General features: G+C 35.0%; 1 protein-coding gene and 1 non-coding gene across 7 annotated transcripts in view; both read right to left on the bottom strand.

Moving 5' to 3' along the window:
- TUT4 (terminal uridylyl transferase 4) overlaps window positions 1–18869 on the bottom strand; it is a 128381-nt gene that overhangs the window by 34570 nt on the left and 74942 nt on the right. For all 6 annotated transcript variants that reach the window (XM_045291971.1, XM_045291972.1, XM_045291973.1 and 3 more), the window contains exons 15-20: window positions 14934–15020; window positions 10883–10986; window positions 7378–7435; window positions 7184–7287; window positions 5989–6078; window positions 4101–4214 (exon numbers count right to left, since the gene is read on the bottom strand). In XM_045291971.1, coding sequence (XP_045147906.1) covers window positions 4101–4214; window positions 5989–6078; window positions 7184–7287; window positions 7378–7435; window positions 10883–10986; window positions 14934–15020 — 557 coding nt within the window. The remainder of the gene's footprint in view (window positions 1–4100; window positions 4215–5988; window positions 6079–7183; window positions 7288–7377; window positions 7436–10882; window positions 10987–14933; window positions 15021–18869) is intronic.
- On the bottom strand, window positions 14174–14303 carry LOC115870243. The gene has a single exon (XR_004046613.1). It is a non-coding gene; the product is annotated as a small Cajal body-specific RNA 24 (non-coding RNA).

Here is an 18869-nt window from a genome sequence, read left to right as displayed (position 1 = left end):
CCCTGGGGGACGGACAACAGAAAAGTGGGTGAAGGGAGATGTCGGACAGGGCAAGATATGACAAAATAATAATTTATAAATTATCAAGGGCTCGTAAGGGAGGGGAGAGCGGGGAGGGAGGGGAAAAAATGAGGACCTGATGCCGGAGGCTTAAGTGGAGAGCAAATGTTTTGAGAATGACAAGGCCAATGAATGTACAAATGTGCTTTACACAACTGATGTATGTATGGATTGTGATAAGAGTCGTATGAGCCCCTAATAAAACGATAAAAAAAGGGGAAAAAAGCGAAGAAATAACAAAATAAAATAAAACTGAAAAATTAATAAACTAAAAAAAAAGAAATTAAAGCGAAAGCAGATAAGCAGAGTTGGGTTAAGATATAAAGAGATCTCTTAGAAATAGAAGATGAAGAGACAAGGACTTGTGACTGAGCCACAAGAAAAAGCCTCCTCTAGAGCTGGTGTTCTGAATTCAGATTTCTAGGTTCCTCGACTACGAGAAAATTAATGTGTTTGTTAACCCTCTCGTTGTTATTTGTTATAGCAGTACTAGGTAACTAAGATAATATGTTTGTTAAATGAATATATTTACTCTAATCATAAAGACACAAGTTTCAAGGGCCTTAAGTTAATGACAAGTAGCTTTTTTTATCTATAACAAATATAGTCTAGCCCAAGTTCTGACATTTCATAAAACAAGAGCGCCTGAAATTTATAAATATTAATACGTGAAACAAAAGACATGGTATACTGTGCTCAACAAGGAAGTGAAGGTTTTTAAATTAACAGAAGTATATTTTACCCTTGTTTGTTAGGATGTTGTTAGGGATATTTCATGCTTTGTATAATTTGATTTATTTACCAGATATTGAAATAATACAAGCTACTTCTTTAGACCTTGATTCCTTCAAAGAGAACTCTTACTCAACCATGATCCAAACTCAACGATGAAGGCTGGTAACACAATAAACAGACTTGTGAGGCTTTGGGGAGTGACTGAACTTTGATTTTACTTGTACTCATGAATACTGATGTTTTACGGTATCTAACTTTCCACTCTGTTTCACAGTTTTAAGTGCTTACCAGAAATAATGCTTTCATATCTTTCCCTTTTACATGGCATATAAGCATACATAAGCACACTAACTTTGCCTTTTCCTCCCCTTTCCAACTTCCCCCATTTTCCTCTTCTTTGTACTCCCCAACAATCATCTTCAACACTCAAACCTCCCTCTAAATCATCACCAAACAAAGCTAGAATATTTGTGCAAGGGGTAACACTAAACATCCTCTTATTTCATTGTAATATTTTATTACCTACTGCTATAATATTTAAAGTAAAATTTTAAGCTGCTAGAAATTAAGAAACATAAAAATGTAAAACCCTAAATATGAGTAACACTCCAAAATTATCTTAATTAAATTTCATATGAAAATTTGCTTTTATAGGTGATTTGCTAGAGTACAGCAAAATCATTCTACTTCTCCTTTTGACCTAACAAACTTGAAACAACTGATGACCAAAAACCCACTCTTAACTCTTAAGTCTTTAAATACCCACCCACTTAAAGCCTAAGTTCAATTACAAAGGGAGCCAGAAATTATCAGCTTCATTAAACAAATCCTTACCCTTAAAAGTTGATTGATGTCAATGACCAATACTTAAATGATGGCAGAGCAATGGACAATAGGGTCCCATATGACAAGCAAAAAAGGCCAGAAGCAAAAATCCATATATCATCAGTCCACATATATCACATAGCCCCCCACAATCAGAGCTCATTATGATGGAAAACATCCCATTAACTGTCATTTCATCAATCACTGTCTGTTAAACAGATAATGGGAAAGTTCTTGAAAGTTGACTATGGCAATCCTACCTATATTTTCCCAACGATAATGTTAATGATGCTGCTAATAACAAAAATAGTAAAAGTAAACACTATTTATAAAAGCCTATTAGGGTATCTACTACATGCAAAGGCATTTGTTGTCTGTTTCTTATGAAAACACTGAAAAATCAATATTACTGTTATGACATTTCGACTGTTGATGAACCTCAAGATTTATGAAGGTCAGGCAATTCAATTAATTTTACAATGTCACTATTATGAAAATCACCTCTCCCTGGCTATAATATAATGCCCTGCTCTTTCTATTCTTCAATGGCTCTTGAATCATAGGTGATAAAATGAAGGTACACAGATAAATCAGCATTAAAACAAAAAGTATGGTTCATTGTTGTTGACTATACTATTCTGTCAAAGTGATAATGGTTGCTATAATATTACTAAGACTATCCCATTCATAAGATTCCCCTAGTCTAAAGCTTAAACAATTAGACTAATAAAGAACACAATCCATTCGAGGGAGGCCTAATTTAATTCATGTTGAATTAAAATATATTACAGTGAACCAGTTTGCTAAAAATAAACACATCACCTAACATTAATTCAGAAATTTAAAACTTTCTGCTAGAAAACACTGTTATAAAATGTCCGTTCCCTCCCACTGCTTGAGAGAGAGAAGGGAATACTGCTTTAAAAACATGGCACTCATTAGAACGTCTAAAAACATACTAAGACCACCTGACATCTATCCATGGCTCAGTATTTCGTGCTTTTCTTTGTCTTGGCTCTCAACGTTTATGTGAAATCAGAATGTTATTTCTATTATTACCTCAAAATAACCACCTTTATAAGAAATTAGCGCTGAATGTTATTTCTATAATTACCTCAAAATAACCACCTTTATAAGAAATTAGCACTGCATCCTCCTTAATGTTTGCAAATCCACTTTGTGCCAGGAATCAGAAGGAACAGAGGGATGATTAAGAACTCCTTTGTGCCTATTTAGTAAAATGGGACTCTACAATTCAATCAGTTCTGATTAAGAGAAAAATCGCTTTCTTTCATATTTGCTTGATGCAACTAACAAGACTTTGTGGCACCAGCAAGAATTTCCTTGGGTTTCTTCCCAACCAAAATTTAAAATCCATAAGGTTGAAAAATGTTGTTGTTATTGTTAGGTGCTGCCAAGTCAGTTTTCAACTCATAGCAATCCCATGTGACAGAGTAGAGCTGTCACATAGGGTTTTCTAGGCAGTAATCTTTACAAAGGTGGCCTGGTAGTGCAATGGTTAAAAGTACAGCTGCTAACCAACAGGTCAGCATTCAAATCCACCCCATGCGGCAGGCTATTCCTGTACAGAGTAATAGCCCTCGCCACTGCTATCCACTATCACTTAGTTGATTCCAAGTAATCCACCCCATGGGGCAGGCTATTCCTCTACAGAGTAATAGCCTTTACCACTGCTATCCACCATCACTTAGTTGATTCCGACATATAAGACCCCTTTAAGACGGAGAGAACTGCTCCTAGGATTTCTGAGAGGATGTAAGTCTTAGCAGGAGCAGAAAGCCTCATCTTTCTCCCTTGGAGCAGCTGCTAGCAGCTGTGATTAGCACCAGAATACACTACCAAATACTTCACCAGAGCCCCCAAATTAGAGCCATGGAAATCCTATAAGATAGTTAGAATCAAGTTGAAGGCAATAGGTTATTTTAATCTTTGCAAGTGTCCATCACCTAGTCTTTCTTCTGCAGAATCACTGAGTCAATTTCAAATCACCAATTTTTCAGTTAGCATCTGAAGGCTAACCATTTTATGATCAGGCTCCTTGAGCAAAGTATACATAGAAATAAATCAAGTTTCACTGCCAGGGCCATAATTAGATTGGAGAGAAGCTTACGTATTTTCATCTAAGAAAATAAGATCTATGGGTTCAGAAACATAAGAGTTAACAGCAGTCTACAAAAATTCCGCACTTTATCTGTAGTATTCTATTACTAGGAAATACAAAACATCACAAGATATTCAATGTTTCTGTTCATCTAGTATTCTGATAGTCTATATATTATCCCATATAATAAAAATATTTTTTAGAGATTGATCAGACTTGATTATATGATTCATATTAGTAAAAATTTTAGGAATATCATAGATGGAAAATCCTTAATATAATAAATTAGGCAAGCTATAGTATACTTAGGTCTAATGCTTGCACACAAATCTCCTTTTTAGTTTTCTTAAAGACCTACCTCTTGTAGAACTGGGATAACAGGTGGTTTTCTCTGCTGCAGAAAGTACAGCACCATAAGGATATAGGCATATGAAGATAAACTTCCTCTGGAAGCATCTCCAATGTCACATCGCTAAAAATTTAAAACAATGATTGAAGATGAAATGAGATTGTCATCAAAAACATAATCACTAATATGAGATACATTTTTAAAAGTAAACAAATTGGCAAATATACAAAAGTTCAATAACTATTAAAGATGGTATCCGGGAATAGCTTGCCAAGCATTACATGTGAAAGTGTAAATTGGTACAAACTCTATAAAGAAGGTTTTATTAATATGAAAACTAGAAAAGCATGTCCTCTAACTTCATAATTCTGTTCTAAAAGTGTATACTGCAAATACACCAGAAGATGTGTGAAACGACTGAGTAAATTTGCACTACAGCATTGCTGGAACAGCAAAAACCCACCAGATACAAGATCTATAAGTAATGCAATGGTTTCAAGAACCGTGGTTTACATATATAATGGAATAATATGAAGCCATTTAAGAAGCAAGCAGGAAAAAGAGAAGGAAGGTCTTGGTGTACTAGTAGATCTATTGCTAAGTGGAAAAGCACAGTGAAGAACATTTATAGTGGGTTTATACTTATATTAAAAAGCGGGGAGAGGATTTACATATTTGTATACACTGGTAGAACATATTTCATGGAAGACAGAGTGGAACTTTTAACATTGGATATCATTAGAAAGAAGTACTACCTGGCTAGAAGACAAACTATAACGGGGAATTATTCACCATAAACCCCTTTCTCACTGCCATCAAGTTAACTTCAACTCATAGCAACCCTCTAGGACAGGGTAGAACTACCTCTGTAGGTTTCCAAGACTGCAATTCTTTATAAGAATAGAAAACTTCCTGTTTCCCTCAAGTAGGAGCTATTGGTTTCAAACTCCTGACCTTGTGGTTAGCAGATCAATGCATAATCTCCACACCACCAAGGCACCTTCAAATTCCTTTAGGCCTTGTGAACTCTGAGCCACATGAACATGTTGGCTAGTTTTTAAAAACTTAACTAAAAGAATCCTCAAAGATTTTCCTCCTTGACTAAGGATTCATCTGCTTTCTGTGTACATAAAGAGTGAGAATGAATTTCTGGTATGGACCACTTCATTTCACTACCAAAACTCCATATACACAACCACCATGGTAAGAGTTACTTTTGTGAAATGGATCTAGAAAATTAGTTATTTCAAGCCTGATTTTTTTCTACGTGCCTAGATGCTTTGTTCCCTTTACAAAAGAAATGTGCAAAAATATCTGAACAAATATGCCTCTTTAATGAAATAGTTTTATGAAATGAAAATACAACCAAGTCACTTCCTTATCTAAACTCTTCCACTAGTACATTCACTGAAGTACTTATAGAACAAGTACCACAAAACAGGCCCTGTCCTATGCTACGGACACAGATGTCCCTACTTAGTGGAGATTATATATCTAGCAAAATAAAAACAAGCAAAATCCCCAAGAACATAAAATGAAATATGGTAAGTGTTATACCATGAGAAGTACAGATTTTACTGATATGGTTTTGCTTTACTTCTCTTGCCAGAAATATTTACCACTAAACCTAAAGTCCACATTTTCAAACCTACAGAATCTTAACTAGGGTGATAGTTCATAATCATTGCACTGAGAAATTTATTAATACACTGACATGTAGGAAAAAGACTAAAATGACCCTATTCTAACTGGCACATATTCAAACCCATCTCATTTTGAGGCCCATTTTTCTCAAAACCTTTACACAAAACTGAGATATTTTTCACAAAACCTACAACAGCATGATTCACTTTCATATGGATATTACAAAACAAATTGTACACTTTTTAATAATTACCTTAGCAAATACTTTCATAGTATATCCCAAGTACTGAACTCTAGGATCAATAGCTGCATAAGTAGCTAGCATTCTTGTGTTATGCTGAGCCTAAAAAAAATTTCATATTTAAAAGCATTTAGTATTTCAATTTAAAAGTTAAAATAATAAAATACACACCAAGTAGAATATATATAAATGTAAAACTTAAAGTACCAGTAAATAAGTCAAACAAAAGCTAATCTTCAATTTGAAGAAAATATCAAAATGCTTAATTTTTTTTCTTAGTACTACTCACATTTGCAGGTACTAAGAAAATAATATATAAAGAAGAATGTGGCATCAGGATTAGAAAAAGATAAGCAATATATAGTTGACACAACTCTGCTTACTCAACGTGAAGAGGATTTGAAGTACTTACTAATGAAAATCAAAGATTATACCCTTCAGTACAGATTACACCTCAACATAAAGAAAACAAAACTCCTCACAACTGGACCAATTATTAATATCATAATAAAAAGAGTAGAGATTGAAGTTGTCAAGAATTTTGTTTTACTTAAGATTCACAATCAACGCCTTCAGAAGCAGCAGTCAAGAAATAAAGCAACATATTGCATTAGGCAAAGCTGCCATAAAAGACCCCTTTAAAAGGGTTATAAGCAAAGATGTCACTTTGAGAACAAAGGTGTGTCTGACCCAATCGATGATATTTTCAATTGCTTAAAATGCAGGGGAAATCTAGAAAAATACATGAATAAGGAAGTCCAAAAAAGAATTGATGTCTTTGAATTATGTTGCTGGCAAAAAACATTGACTGCCAGAAGAACAAACAAATCTCAACAGAAATACAACCAGAATGCTCACTAAAAGCACAGATGGTAAGATATGTTATATGGATATGTTATCAGGAAGGGCCAGAGGGCCAGTCCCTGGAGAAGGACACTGTGTGTATTAAGTAGAGGCAGGGTCCATAAAGAAAAGGCAGACCCTCATCGAGAAAGTCTAATACAGTGTGCTCAAACACAGTGAGGGACTTGGTACTAGGCAATGCTTCGTTTTGTTGTACAAATGGTTACTATGAATTGGAATGGACTCAACGATCAATAACAACTTCTATTTGGTAATTTTAAATACAAAGGTATAGTCAGTCAGATGTAAACCTTTAAAATGACAAGTGTAAGCATACCTGGTCTATTCAGAAAGAAAAACTTACCAATGTATTATATAAACTGATATCACCTTCTAACCCACTTCGTCTGTGTTCAAATTTTACTATAGGCACTTTGGCAGTAGTTATAGGCAAAATATTTCTTAAACCTAATTAAAAATAAAAATTGGTAAGTTAAATAATTTTCATACAGCTAAAAACATTTCCTTTTGTTTTAAATTACAATTAAAAATTCATACCTGGGTGTCTCTTAAGAATTTTTGCCAAATTTTCAATTATTTCCTTAGAATTTAATTTCTAAAAAACAAAAGGCATTAAAAATAAATTTAAAACAATCTGCCTGATTCAAGCTGACCTTGTTCAAATTATATTTTAATCTAGACATTGAATACTAGTATTTAAGTGTTCAGCTATATAGCTCTACCACCTTGCTTTCATTCATATAAGCATCACCAGGAAACTTGAAAGAACTGTATAATCTCAGATCCCATCCAAATCTAATGAGCCATAACCCGCCTAACAAAATCCCCAAGAAATTCATATACACACTAAAAAGTTTGAGAAACATATAACTAGATGGGTTTGGTAAAGGCAAAGCATTACCTTAATTAAGAACAAAGGCTCTAAATTTACACAAAACTGGATTCAAATCTTGAACTAAGAATTACCATATATTCTCCAGTATAAGCCAACTCAAATATCAGCAGAGGCACCTAATTTTACCACAAAAACTGCATTAAAAATGTGCTGAAAAACTTGGCTTATACACGAGTATATGCGGTAACTAGCTGCGTGACTCTAAAGAAATCCATCTGACCCTCAAACTACTTTCTATAGAATCACAAAAAACTCCTACCCTAATCAGTTGTTAGGACTACATAAGACAAAGTATTCAGCAGCATGCCTGGCACAAAGTAAGCATTTGAAATGTGTGAGCTATTTATAATTATTATATTGATAATGAAAAGAAAAATAATATTTTTTATACTAGCACCTAACTTTTGAGAGAAATTCTTGCCTATGCAAATGTATTACTTTATAAAAACCAGCACAGGAACAGAATTGGTATGGTAATGAGAATCATAATACAATAACAGGAAAAATGTCAATATAAATTAGCTGTTAAAACTGAAGAGTAATCACTTTTGTATATCCCCAACATATTCATTTTAGCTACAAAAGAACAAAGGTCATCGCAGCTTAACCTGAGAGTTTTAGGACTTACAATTTATACTTAATTACAGGTTTCATTTATGAATAACCTAAAAGGAAATCATGAGCTATGAAAACAATGAAAAATTGTTTAAATGTCCAATGAAAATGGCATAGATAATAATATACAAACCTTTAGTAATTAAAAGTCTGATTACTAAATTTTACAAAGAAAAATATAAAACTACAACCTCTCAATTCTTGCTCTTCAAAATGGAGAGAGGACCACCTCTAACCAGTAGGTGGCACTAAGCAAAAGTTAAGGAGAACAAAGAAAGCATTCGTAATTTTTCAGATCAAGAACACGTTAATTCAAACCAATAGCGATTTCTCAGAACCAAAAATAAGGCACTGCCAGACAACACTGCCATCTTCATTATAGGTCTTTCTTTTTTATTTAAAAACTATCCTTTTAAAGAACTATTTCAAAAATGCACAGGTACACTAATCTGCTGAATTCTTTTACAACAGAGGCTATCCTGACACCACTACGGATGCCAGAAGCTTGCCCTCACCCCAATCTTGCAAGCAGTCCCTAATTTTGAAACATAAATACCAATATAGGTATTGCCCACTTTTTCAAAGTTTGCTTTACGCCACTTTGCTTTTATAGTAAGACCTACTTTAGTGCCCGTTTTTGCTAACCGGAAAAAATCTGAGATTTAAAATTTTATAATAAAGGCAAAAAGCAAAATTACGGGTCAGCATTTTGTTTTGTTTTGGGTGGGCAGGCAGGGGGCACTGTGTGGGGGGGGTGTTATTAAAGAGGAAATGCACACCTAAGCAGCGAGAGTGGCCTTGTCAAGTTCCTTCCCTGGGATCTCTATACTCAGCATCTCATTATGAAGCCCCCATACCTTGAACTGTGTCTTGGAGCAGTATATAGTAGTGTCATTTTAGGTTTTATGTGTGATTTGGTATGATTTGTTGGTCTTATGCGCCATTGAGTTGGTTCCAACCCATAGCGACCCTAACACAACAGAATGGTGGGTTATTTTTTTGGTGTAAACGCACTCAAACAAGTTTCCATATAAATTAATTGGTAACTGCTTTTTTGCTTTACACTCTTTCAGCTTACCAAAGGTTTTATAGGAATGATCTTCTACTTTCAGATACTCATTCACAGCCATCAAATTGATTCCAATTCATAGCGACCTTAAGGGCAGAGGAGAACTGTCCCTTTGGATTTCTGAGATTACACCTCTTTATGGGAGTAGAATGTCTTGTCTTTCTCCCTCAGAGCAGCTGGTGGGTTTGGATTTTGGACTGTGTATGCAGTTAGCAGCCCAACTTGTAACTTACTATGCCGCTATGGGAAAAATCAAGACTTAGCAAAACTACAGAACCCTCTCCTTTTCTACTTGCTACAAGGGGATATGGAACACTTCTTCCCTGTCCAATCGGTCTTTTCTTTGCGGGACCTTGGATAATCTCATTCCCATTGCAGGGGCCTGGGTCACAATGGAGGAATGCATACATTCCCACTCTCACTGCTCAGACTGCACGGGGTAAGGTCTGCTCCTGGCATCTCACAGTGTAATTCAAAATTTTTCCATTGCAGAGAGTAGTGGTTAGGTTCTACAGTGCTATTAGTACTATATTTCAGCTACATTATGGGTTAAATAAATTATAGAGAGGCAGTGAGATATAATGAATGGAAAGAGCCTGAGCTCTGGAGTCAGACAGACCTGGGTACGAATTCCAGCTCCAACACTTACTAGCTGTATGAACTTGGGCAAGTCAGTTTATCTCTGAAAGCCTCAGTTTCCTCATCTGTAAAATGGGGGAAATAATACCTACCTCAAAGATGGTTGTAAAAATGAAGTGAGATAATGTATGTAAAAGTGTTTTGCTGGGGATTCAATAATTGTTATCGCCCCTCCCCCACCCAAAATGAGCTTCTAAAAAGCTATCTTAGAAATCTCTTATTAAAGAAGACAAAAGAAAGAAATCTCTATTATTTATAACATTGCTGCTATGGCGGAAAAAGTACCCCTAAAAGAGTACCCCATAATTATAATTACATTTTAGAACACAAAACATAAATCTGATAACCACCTGTATTTTCTATCCACAGTTGTACAATGATATTATCTAACGGAGAAGATAAGGAAAGATAGAATATGCAAGATCAGGGTGCACAACCAAACTGAAGCATCAACTTCTCACTGGTTCTACACTGGTACATTCCTTGATTTTTCCAAAATTCATTAGAAAGCATTTGTAACTCTCAATGACATGGCTTTTATATTATAAAATTGGTGAAACAGTAAACTTGCTCTAATATTACAATGTCTTTTACACTGTCAATACTATTGCTTTTAAATTTCAAATACTGCTGTTGTTAGTATATTGATACACAGAATAACACCATCTATTGCAGGGCTTCAAAAAGTTTGTGAAACTAAAGTTAATGAATTTTTCCAATAATTTTTTAAAGCCCTTTCGTATTTTAACATTACATTTAAAATTGCAAATGGATGTATTATTAGAATAAAATACACTTACACACTGCTCTACAAATGCTCTTACCTCTGCATTTTCATGGCCTTCCAGGGTCATACAAATATCTAGATCACTATCACGAAATCCAAATCCATTCTTAGAAGAGCCAAATAAGCACAGTCTTGCCTTTTCTAAGTGAAGGAAAAGAAAAACAAAAGTCCTATAATTGGTAGGTAAAGTCCTTACACGAGATGTTTTTGTCTACTTCTACTGTTTAAATCACCTACCACTGGAGATAATCTTAAAATTCCAAATCCTCAACTTTAGATCTTTTATCTAAATTCCTATACCTGTTTATCCAACTGTCTTTTCCATTTTTCAACATGTATCATAAATTCATCCATGCCAAAAACTAAGCTCATCGACTTCATTCCAAACTACCAGGAATCCCTACATAACCCAACTACTAACTGAAATTGGGAGATGCACACTCACCTCAAGGCAACCTTGAAAGGAAAGCTCAGCAATTTTCTCACAAAACATCAGTCATTTAAACCAACAGAATGCAGTTCAACTATGCACTAATGCGGTCACCATGAGTTAGACCTGACTCAAGGGTAACTGGTTTTTGTTTTTTCAATCCTCAATAAATAGTATCATCATCTATTCAGTTGCCCAAGTCAGAAGTTGGCCAGGTGGTGTCCGTAACTAGCCACATTTAATCAGTCACTAAGTCCTTTTGCCCCTTCCAACTTAACTCTCTCTAAAATTAATCTAAGGAGACCTACTGGTGCTCTTCAGATGAAGCACTCAGCTCTTAATAAGTGTGTGGTTTGAACCTACCAATTACTCTTCAAGAGAAAAAATGAGGCAGTCTGCTTTCATAAAGATTGTAAAGTTAGAAATTCTATAGGGGCAAATCTACTCTGTCCTATAAAGTTGCTGAGTTAGAATGAACTCAAAACAACAAGAATTTTTTTAAAAAATAAATCTACTTTGTCTCAGTATCACTATGAATAGTTAAGATCAGTATTTGGAAATAAACTAATTTTTCTTTCAGGGTATAATTCAAATACCTTTACAAACATCACCTTAGTTCACAGGATTAATTTTTCTTCAAAATAAGTGATTAGGAGCCCTGGCAGCCCAATGGCTAAACACCTAGGTACTAACCAAAGAGTCAGTGGTTCAAACCCATCCAGCAGTTCTGAGGAAGACTTGGTGATCTGCTTCTACAAGGATTATAGCCTAGGAAACTCTAGGGACAGTTCTACTTTGCCCTGTTGGGTCACTATGAGTTGAAACCCAACAACCTCCATTTTTAAAAATGTGATCAATCCACTTAACATAAATTATGATAGTTATCCTTATATATTCATTGTTAATAATAGCTTTAAATAAGTTGTGCCTAAAAAGACAGAATTTTTCTCTTGAATTCTTTTTTTTCCCCTTAAAATGATGTTTATTTTTTTTTAAATAATTTTATTGGGGCTCATACAGCTCTTATCACAATACATACATTACATCCATTGTGTCAAGCACATTTGTTGCCATCATCATTTTCAAAACATTTTCTTTCTACTTGAGCCCTTGGCATCAGCTCATTTCCCCCCTCCCTCCCCTATCCACCCTCCCTCAATAATTTATTAATTTTTTTTCATGTCTTACACTGACCGATGCCTCCCTTCACCCACTTTTTTGTTGTCCATTCCCCAGGGAGGGGGTTATATGTAGATCATTCTGATCGGTTCCCCTTTTCTCCCCCCAACTTCTCCTTATCCTCCTGGTATCGTTACTCTCATTGTTGGTCCTGAGGGATTTATCTGTTCTGGATTCCCTGTGTTTCCAGCTCTTATCTGTACTGTGTGCATGCTCTGGGCTAGCCAATTGGAAAGGAAGAATTGGGATCATGATAGGGAGGGAAGGAAGCATTAAAAAACTAGAGGAAAGTTGTATGTTTCATTGGTGCTATACTGTCCCTGACTGGTTCGTCTCTTCCTTGTGACCCTTCTTGAAGGGGATGTCCCATTGTCTACAGATGGGCTTTGGATCTCCACTTCACACTCTCCCTCATTCACATTGATATTTTTTCTTCTGGGTCTTTGATGCCTGATACCTAATCCCATCGACACCTCATGATCACACAGACTGTATTTTCAGCATCTTCCCATTTCAGTTCTACAGCTATTAAAATTTATATGAAAACTGAGAGAAGCACAAAACAAGCTTTGATTTAAAAAAAAAACACAACAGATCTTGAGTTTACTTAGGAGTTTAGAATTAGTCAAAACTATAAAGGGGCTTTAAAAAGTTTGTGGAAAAACAGAATTGTTAACATGGATTTTTTTTTGGTCAAAGCTATGTGTTTAATTTTTTTTTTTTTTTTACAAAACAACCATATCATCTTCAATGTACTCTCCATTACACTTAAAACATTTGTCAAATCTGCGATTCCATTCTGGAAGCATTTCTCAAATTCATCTGTTTGGTGGCTGACAGCACCTCCCTCATTTTTTTCTTTACCTCTTCTATGTCATCTTCATTTGTGGACACAAAAAGAAGTTGCACAGAGCAAGGTCAGGTGAGTCAGGTGTGTAGAGCAAGAGAGGCATGCTGGTTATTGCCCAAAACTGGAACACTGACGTGGCTGTGTGAGCAGGTACATTGACTAGAAGGCAAAACCAGTTCCTCATTTGCCACAAATCAGGCTTTTTTGGTTGCACACTGTTATACAATCTTTTCAGAACCTCTAAATAGAAAGCTTGATAACAGTTTGATCTGGTAGAATGAACTCCAAATGCACTAGGAGTTAACATTTTCTTCTACTTGGGAAGTTAGCAGATGTCTAGAACAAGGTTTGTCATCAATCAACATTCCGACTTTCTTGAAACAAGAAAACCACTCATACATTTGAGTTTTGTCCACAGCGCTGTCCTTGTAAATTGTGTTCAACATCACAACAGTTTCTGCCGCATTTTCCCAAGCAAGAAACAAAATTTCCATAGCTGCAAGCTGTTCTCTTAAATCAACCACCATAATAAACAAGGTTCTAGCGGAACTGCTTTTACAAAAAAATTCAGTGACCAGAGAGAACCTTCCCAGGTGATGCCCCTGGGTGCACTAACTCAGAGCATGGTTGCTCGATGCTTGCCTAGAAGGAAAAATGTGCACTATGAAAGCTCTGCTCCACCCATCACAATTCTGATTTTGGGGGGGAGAGGAGGGCCACCTCCTTGTATACACTAATAAATAATTATTTTTACATATGTTTTAGCACCTAATAGATAATCTTTTTAAAATAGAAATTCATTCTAGTTATAAACCAACCGTTTTATCGTGTGTGTGTGTGTGTGTGTGTGTGTGTGTGTGTGTGTGTGTGTGTGTGAGTAGTGGAACGATCCACCCTTTTTACTTGCAAAGGGTGAACAGAAAGCTACTATATTTCTCTAGGACATTTATAAAGAGTTATCTTCACCTTGAGAAGAAACCGAATAAGAATAAATGTCCACCTGTTTTATCCTTTTATAAAATATCTAGTCATTATACTTTTTTCTCACTTCTCTGAAAAAACCTTCAAAAAGTCTCTTGTTGGACATGCAAAAGAAAACTCAAAGCTCAGATACCATTGTGCATGAAGCCTTAAAGATCCAATCTAAATCTCTCTGATCTGATCTTTCTATTACTCTTTTCCTTGATCACACCACTCCAGCTACATTGAACTTCTGGATGTTCTTAAAATATGGCAAGGATAATCTAGTTTTGGGGTCTTTCTCACTAGAATCTTCTTCCATTGGATAGTCAGGGAACTTGTTCTATTAGTCATTCTGGGCTCCGCTCACATGTAACCTTCTCAAAGATACCTGCCCAACACGCCATCACTCTGTCCTCTTATACTTTAATTCAAAGCATTTATTATTTCCTGACATCATATTATATGTATATATACAAGTCAAATGTCTCTCCCTTTGAATTGTAAGCTTCATGTACACAAGTTTCAACTCTATAATTAGCACAGTATGTCTAGCAACTAGAATAGTAGCTAGCACATGATATGTAATTGACATTTTTTTAAAATATCTAAATAAAACACCAGGGGACTATAATAACCATATCAAGAAATGTTTAATCTATGACATACCATCATATTCTTTTTGAATAAACTTTTCCAAACCAATTAAAATTTGCTCCCTGTTGTGTTGTTCAGAGAAAGGTGGTGATAACTCATCTAAGCAAAAAGGAGAAAAATAAAAAGAGTAAGAAAAATAGAATGTGAAAGCATCTTCAATTTTTCACCCGAAAATATTTACTTACAGTTTTTCATTGTTGAATTTTCTGATTTTAAGACCATGAATGTTAATGGGATGAGGAACAGCACACAAAATCATTTGTAAGTAACTATGTGTATTTTACGTTATTATTTTTTGTATGAATATCAACATATAGTTCTTCAAACAATCTTCAATTGCTTTATTTTGACATTAGATACTTGACTCTCCTCCTATCTTTGATGGTTTATTTCTCCTGTTGACTAATACTAATATGTTTTTTACTGCCCCCTGGCCTTTTCAAATCTTATACTCCCCTCAAATGCCCAGTCAAGATTCACACATGGGAACAAAGCAGTAATTTACCAGGAATGTGCTGTAATTAATTAAATTAATATTTACCCTTTAGAACAGCAGTTCCCAACCTGTGGGTTGCAACCCCTTTGGGGGTCGAATAACCCTGTCACAGGGGCTGCTGAAGACACATACATAAATATTTCGCAATATATAGTTACGTATTGCTTTGTAATAAATCACTGTTTAATTATGTTCAATTTTTAACAATGAAAATACATCCTCCATATCAGATATTTACATTACGATCTATAACAGTAGGAAAATTACAGTTATGAAGTAGCAACCAAAAATAATTTTATGGTTGGGGTCACCACAACATGAGGAACTGTATTAATTAAAAGGTCACAGTATTAGGAAGGTTGAGAACCACTGCTTTAGAAAAACAAATATGGGATCAGTATTTGCCAGGGGCTCAAGGTAGAAGGAGGGAATGCTAAATAAATGAAGCATAGGGATTTTTTAAAGAAAATAAACCTATTTTGGAATGATATTATATTAGTAGAAACATGACATCATGTCCCTGTCAAAATCCATACAACTTTGGAGGGCAACAGGAAGAACCTTAAGGCAGCAGTTCTCGACCTGTGAGTGACGACCCCTTTGGGGGTCGAGCAACCCTTTCACAGGCGTCATCCGATTAATAACAGTAGCAAAATTACAGTTATGAAGTAGCAACAAAAATAATTTTATGGTTGGAGGTTCATCACAACATGAGGAACTGTATGAAAGGGTCATGGCATTAACAAGGGTGAGAATCACTGCTTTAAGATATGTAGTTTTTTTTTAAAAAAGAATGAGTTTGAGGATCCCAGAATGGAATATAGACTGTCACAACAGGATCTTACTATTACAAATATAAGAAATAACTTTGCTCAAAGAAGAAGGGGAAAAGATGTCCTTCTAAAGTAATTTTGGATAGGAATGAAGTCAGGAAGACTAAAGGCAAAAGAAACTGCACTAAACTCTAGTTGATAACAGTTGTTTCCCCTGAGATACATGTTAACAATTCTGATACTGCATACTAGAATGAAGCAGCTACATTCAGAGATGGTGTGATCCAGATTTATTATTATTGGAATGGGAATTTATACATTAGCAGGGAGAAAAGCTAAAATGGCCCATATGGTAACATGCTAAGTGTTGAAGAAATCAATATAAACTTGTGTTTAGCTTAATATAACTACAGATAATTACAAATAGAAATAGTTATAGTTAAGTGCATATGCAGTCCCCGGATTACAAATAAATTCCACACCTAAATCTGTCTTTAAATCGAATTTGTACAAAGTAAAAACAGTTAGGTATGGTTCATATCTAACATCAGTGAAATAATCATGTCTTAGTATACCTTTTAAGGTACAAAAAACATTAAATTCTTTAGGACACACTCAAACATCTTTAACATAATGACTTAGTAATAATAATATTTTGATATGCATTGCAAAGTAGTGCCCATCTGTTACCACAAGCCATTATGTATACCTAAACTTCTGATACAGCAGGCTCCTAACTATGAGATATATTAATTGGATGCTGATAACCAAGGAACTGCCCATATTTATAGGGGCTAGCATATATTTTCTTAGGAGCCCTGGTAGTGTAGTTGGTTATGTGTTGGGCTGCTAACCCCAAGGTCAGCAGTTGGAAACCACCGGTCACTGCATGGAATCGAGTCACAGTCTCAGAAACATTACACAGGGTAGCTATGACTCAGAATCAACTTGATAGCAGTGAGGTTATGTTTTCTTAGTCTGTCAAGTTGAGAGGGACTAGAAGCAACTATACTCCTAGCAAGAACACCGGGCATGTAAGCATTGGTTTCTAATACCATTCTCCAATAAAAAGAATGAGGGCTCCTTAGAGAAATAAATTATTCTAGGATCAGGGCAGGAAATATGTGAGATGAACATAGATCATTTATAGTGCCAGAAAATATATTGCTAAATCAATAACAATACATTTATGAGAGAATGTTAAAGAGACAAGAGTGAACTAAAAAGCTCCCTATGGTCAAAGTTGGAATAATTTAAGCAACAAAACAAAGTAATACTGGATTAAAATCCAAAGTATAAATATCCATGAGTGCATGTACTTAGTTAAATGACTGGTTAAATAAAAACAAATCTAGAAAATTATAACAAAAAATGCTGCCAAAAGAATAACTCTGGCATGACCTAGGTTCCACACACCTAGATTTTTAACTAAGAGTAATGAAAGCATATATGTTCATCTCAGACTTGTACACAAAAATTTTTTGGCAGATTTATTGGCAATTCAAATTTGTAAATAACCCATATTCATCAACAAATGGTTAAACAAATTGTGGTATACCAATGGAATGTAAAACTACTCAGCAATAGAAAGGAATGAACTATTGAAAGGAAATTTTTGCATTAATTTAAATACAATACTGAGTGAAAGAAGCCAGGCCCCAAAAAGAATACATGCTATGTGATTTTATTTACAAAAAATCTCTTAATTTTCTTACCAGGATGTATAGAAGGAAAAGATTAAAATGAGGCAACAGATATAATGGATGGCAATAGAAATGTTATCTTAATCTGAGACAGAAGTAATTCATAAATACTTTTGAAATTTAGGTGTACTTCAAGTATTCCATTAAGTATTTGTTGAATAAAGACATTCGTGGATCTTTAAAGCTTCTCGTCCTCTATTACCCTTTTTATAAACTAGCATTTAAAGCAATTATTCCCCCAAAGTAAGCATTGTATGTTTTTACTAGAAGCCCTGGTATAGTGGGTTACACATTGGGTTGCGAATCATTACGTCAGTAGTTCGAAACCACAAACTGCTCCAAGGGAGAAATACGAGGCTTTCTACTACTATAAAAAGTTACAGCCTGCAGAAAACAAAAAGTGGATTATAAAAGAAACCTGCTTGTCTGAGCAAGCAAGTCTCAATTTAAGAAAGGACTCCAGGCACAGATCCAGTACAAGCTTGTGAAGACTTCAGCATGATTTAAGACAGTACCTTACATAAATACTTAAATAAAAAGCCTCTGCGAAAAAAAAAAAAAAAGTTACAGCCAAAAAGAAAAAAAGATACAGGCAGAGAAACCCACAGGAGTACTTCTACTCTGTCCTACAGGGTCACTCTAAGTTGGTTATCAACTGGATGTTTTTACTTATGACATTTTATATAAAAATATGCACTTCAAAGTCTATTTCAAATGCCACACCATAATTACAATTGTGGTGATCCATCTCAGATAAAATTGTTTACACGGTATTACATTTACTACTATCAGCATGTAACACATTCTGTTTTCAATTACACCATTTTACACCCATGTCTTGTATATCCATGTAGAACAGTGATATCTAAGAACACTGCAATGAGAATAATACTCTAGTATCTATCTGTCTAGTACAGGAGTCATTAATCACACCTAGCTATTAAGCACTTGATATGCAGCTAATAGTGACGGGAAC

The sequence above is a fragment of the Echinops telfairi genome, unplaced genomic scaffold (assembly GCF_000313985.2).
Source record: "Echinops telfairi isolate 266 unplaced genomic scaffold, ASM31398v2 ScPeMD7_443;HRSCAF=831, whole genome shotgun sequence".
Lineage (NCBI taxonomy): Eukaryota > Metazoa > Chordata > Mammalia > Afrosoricida > Tenrecidae > Echinops > Echinops telfairi.
The sequence above is the reverse complement of the archived record's forward strand: the minus strand, read 5'-3'. Positions and strand labels throughout refer to the sequence as shown.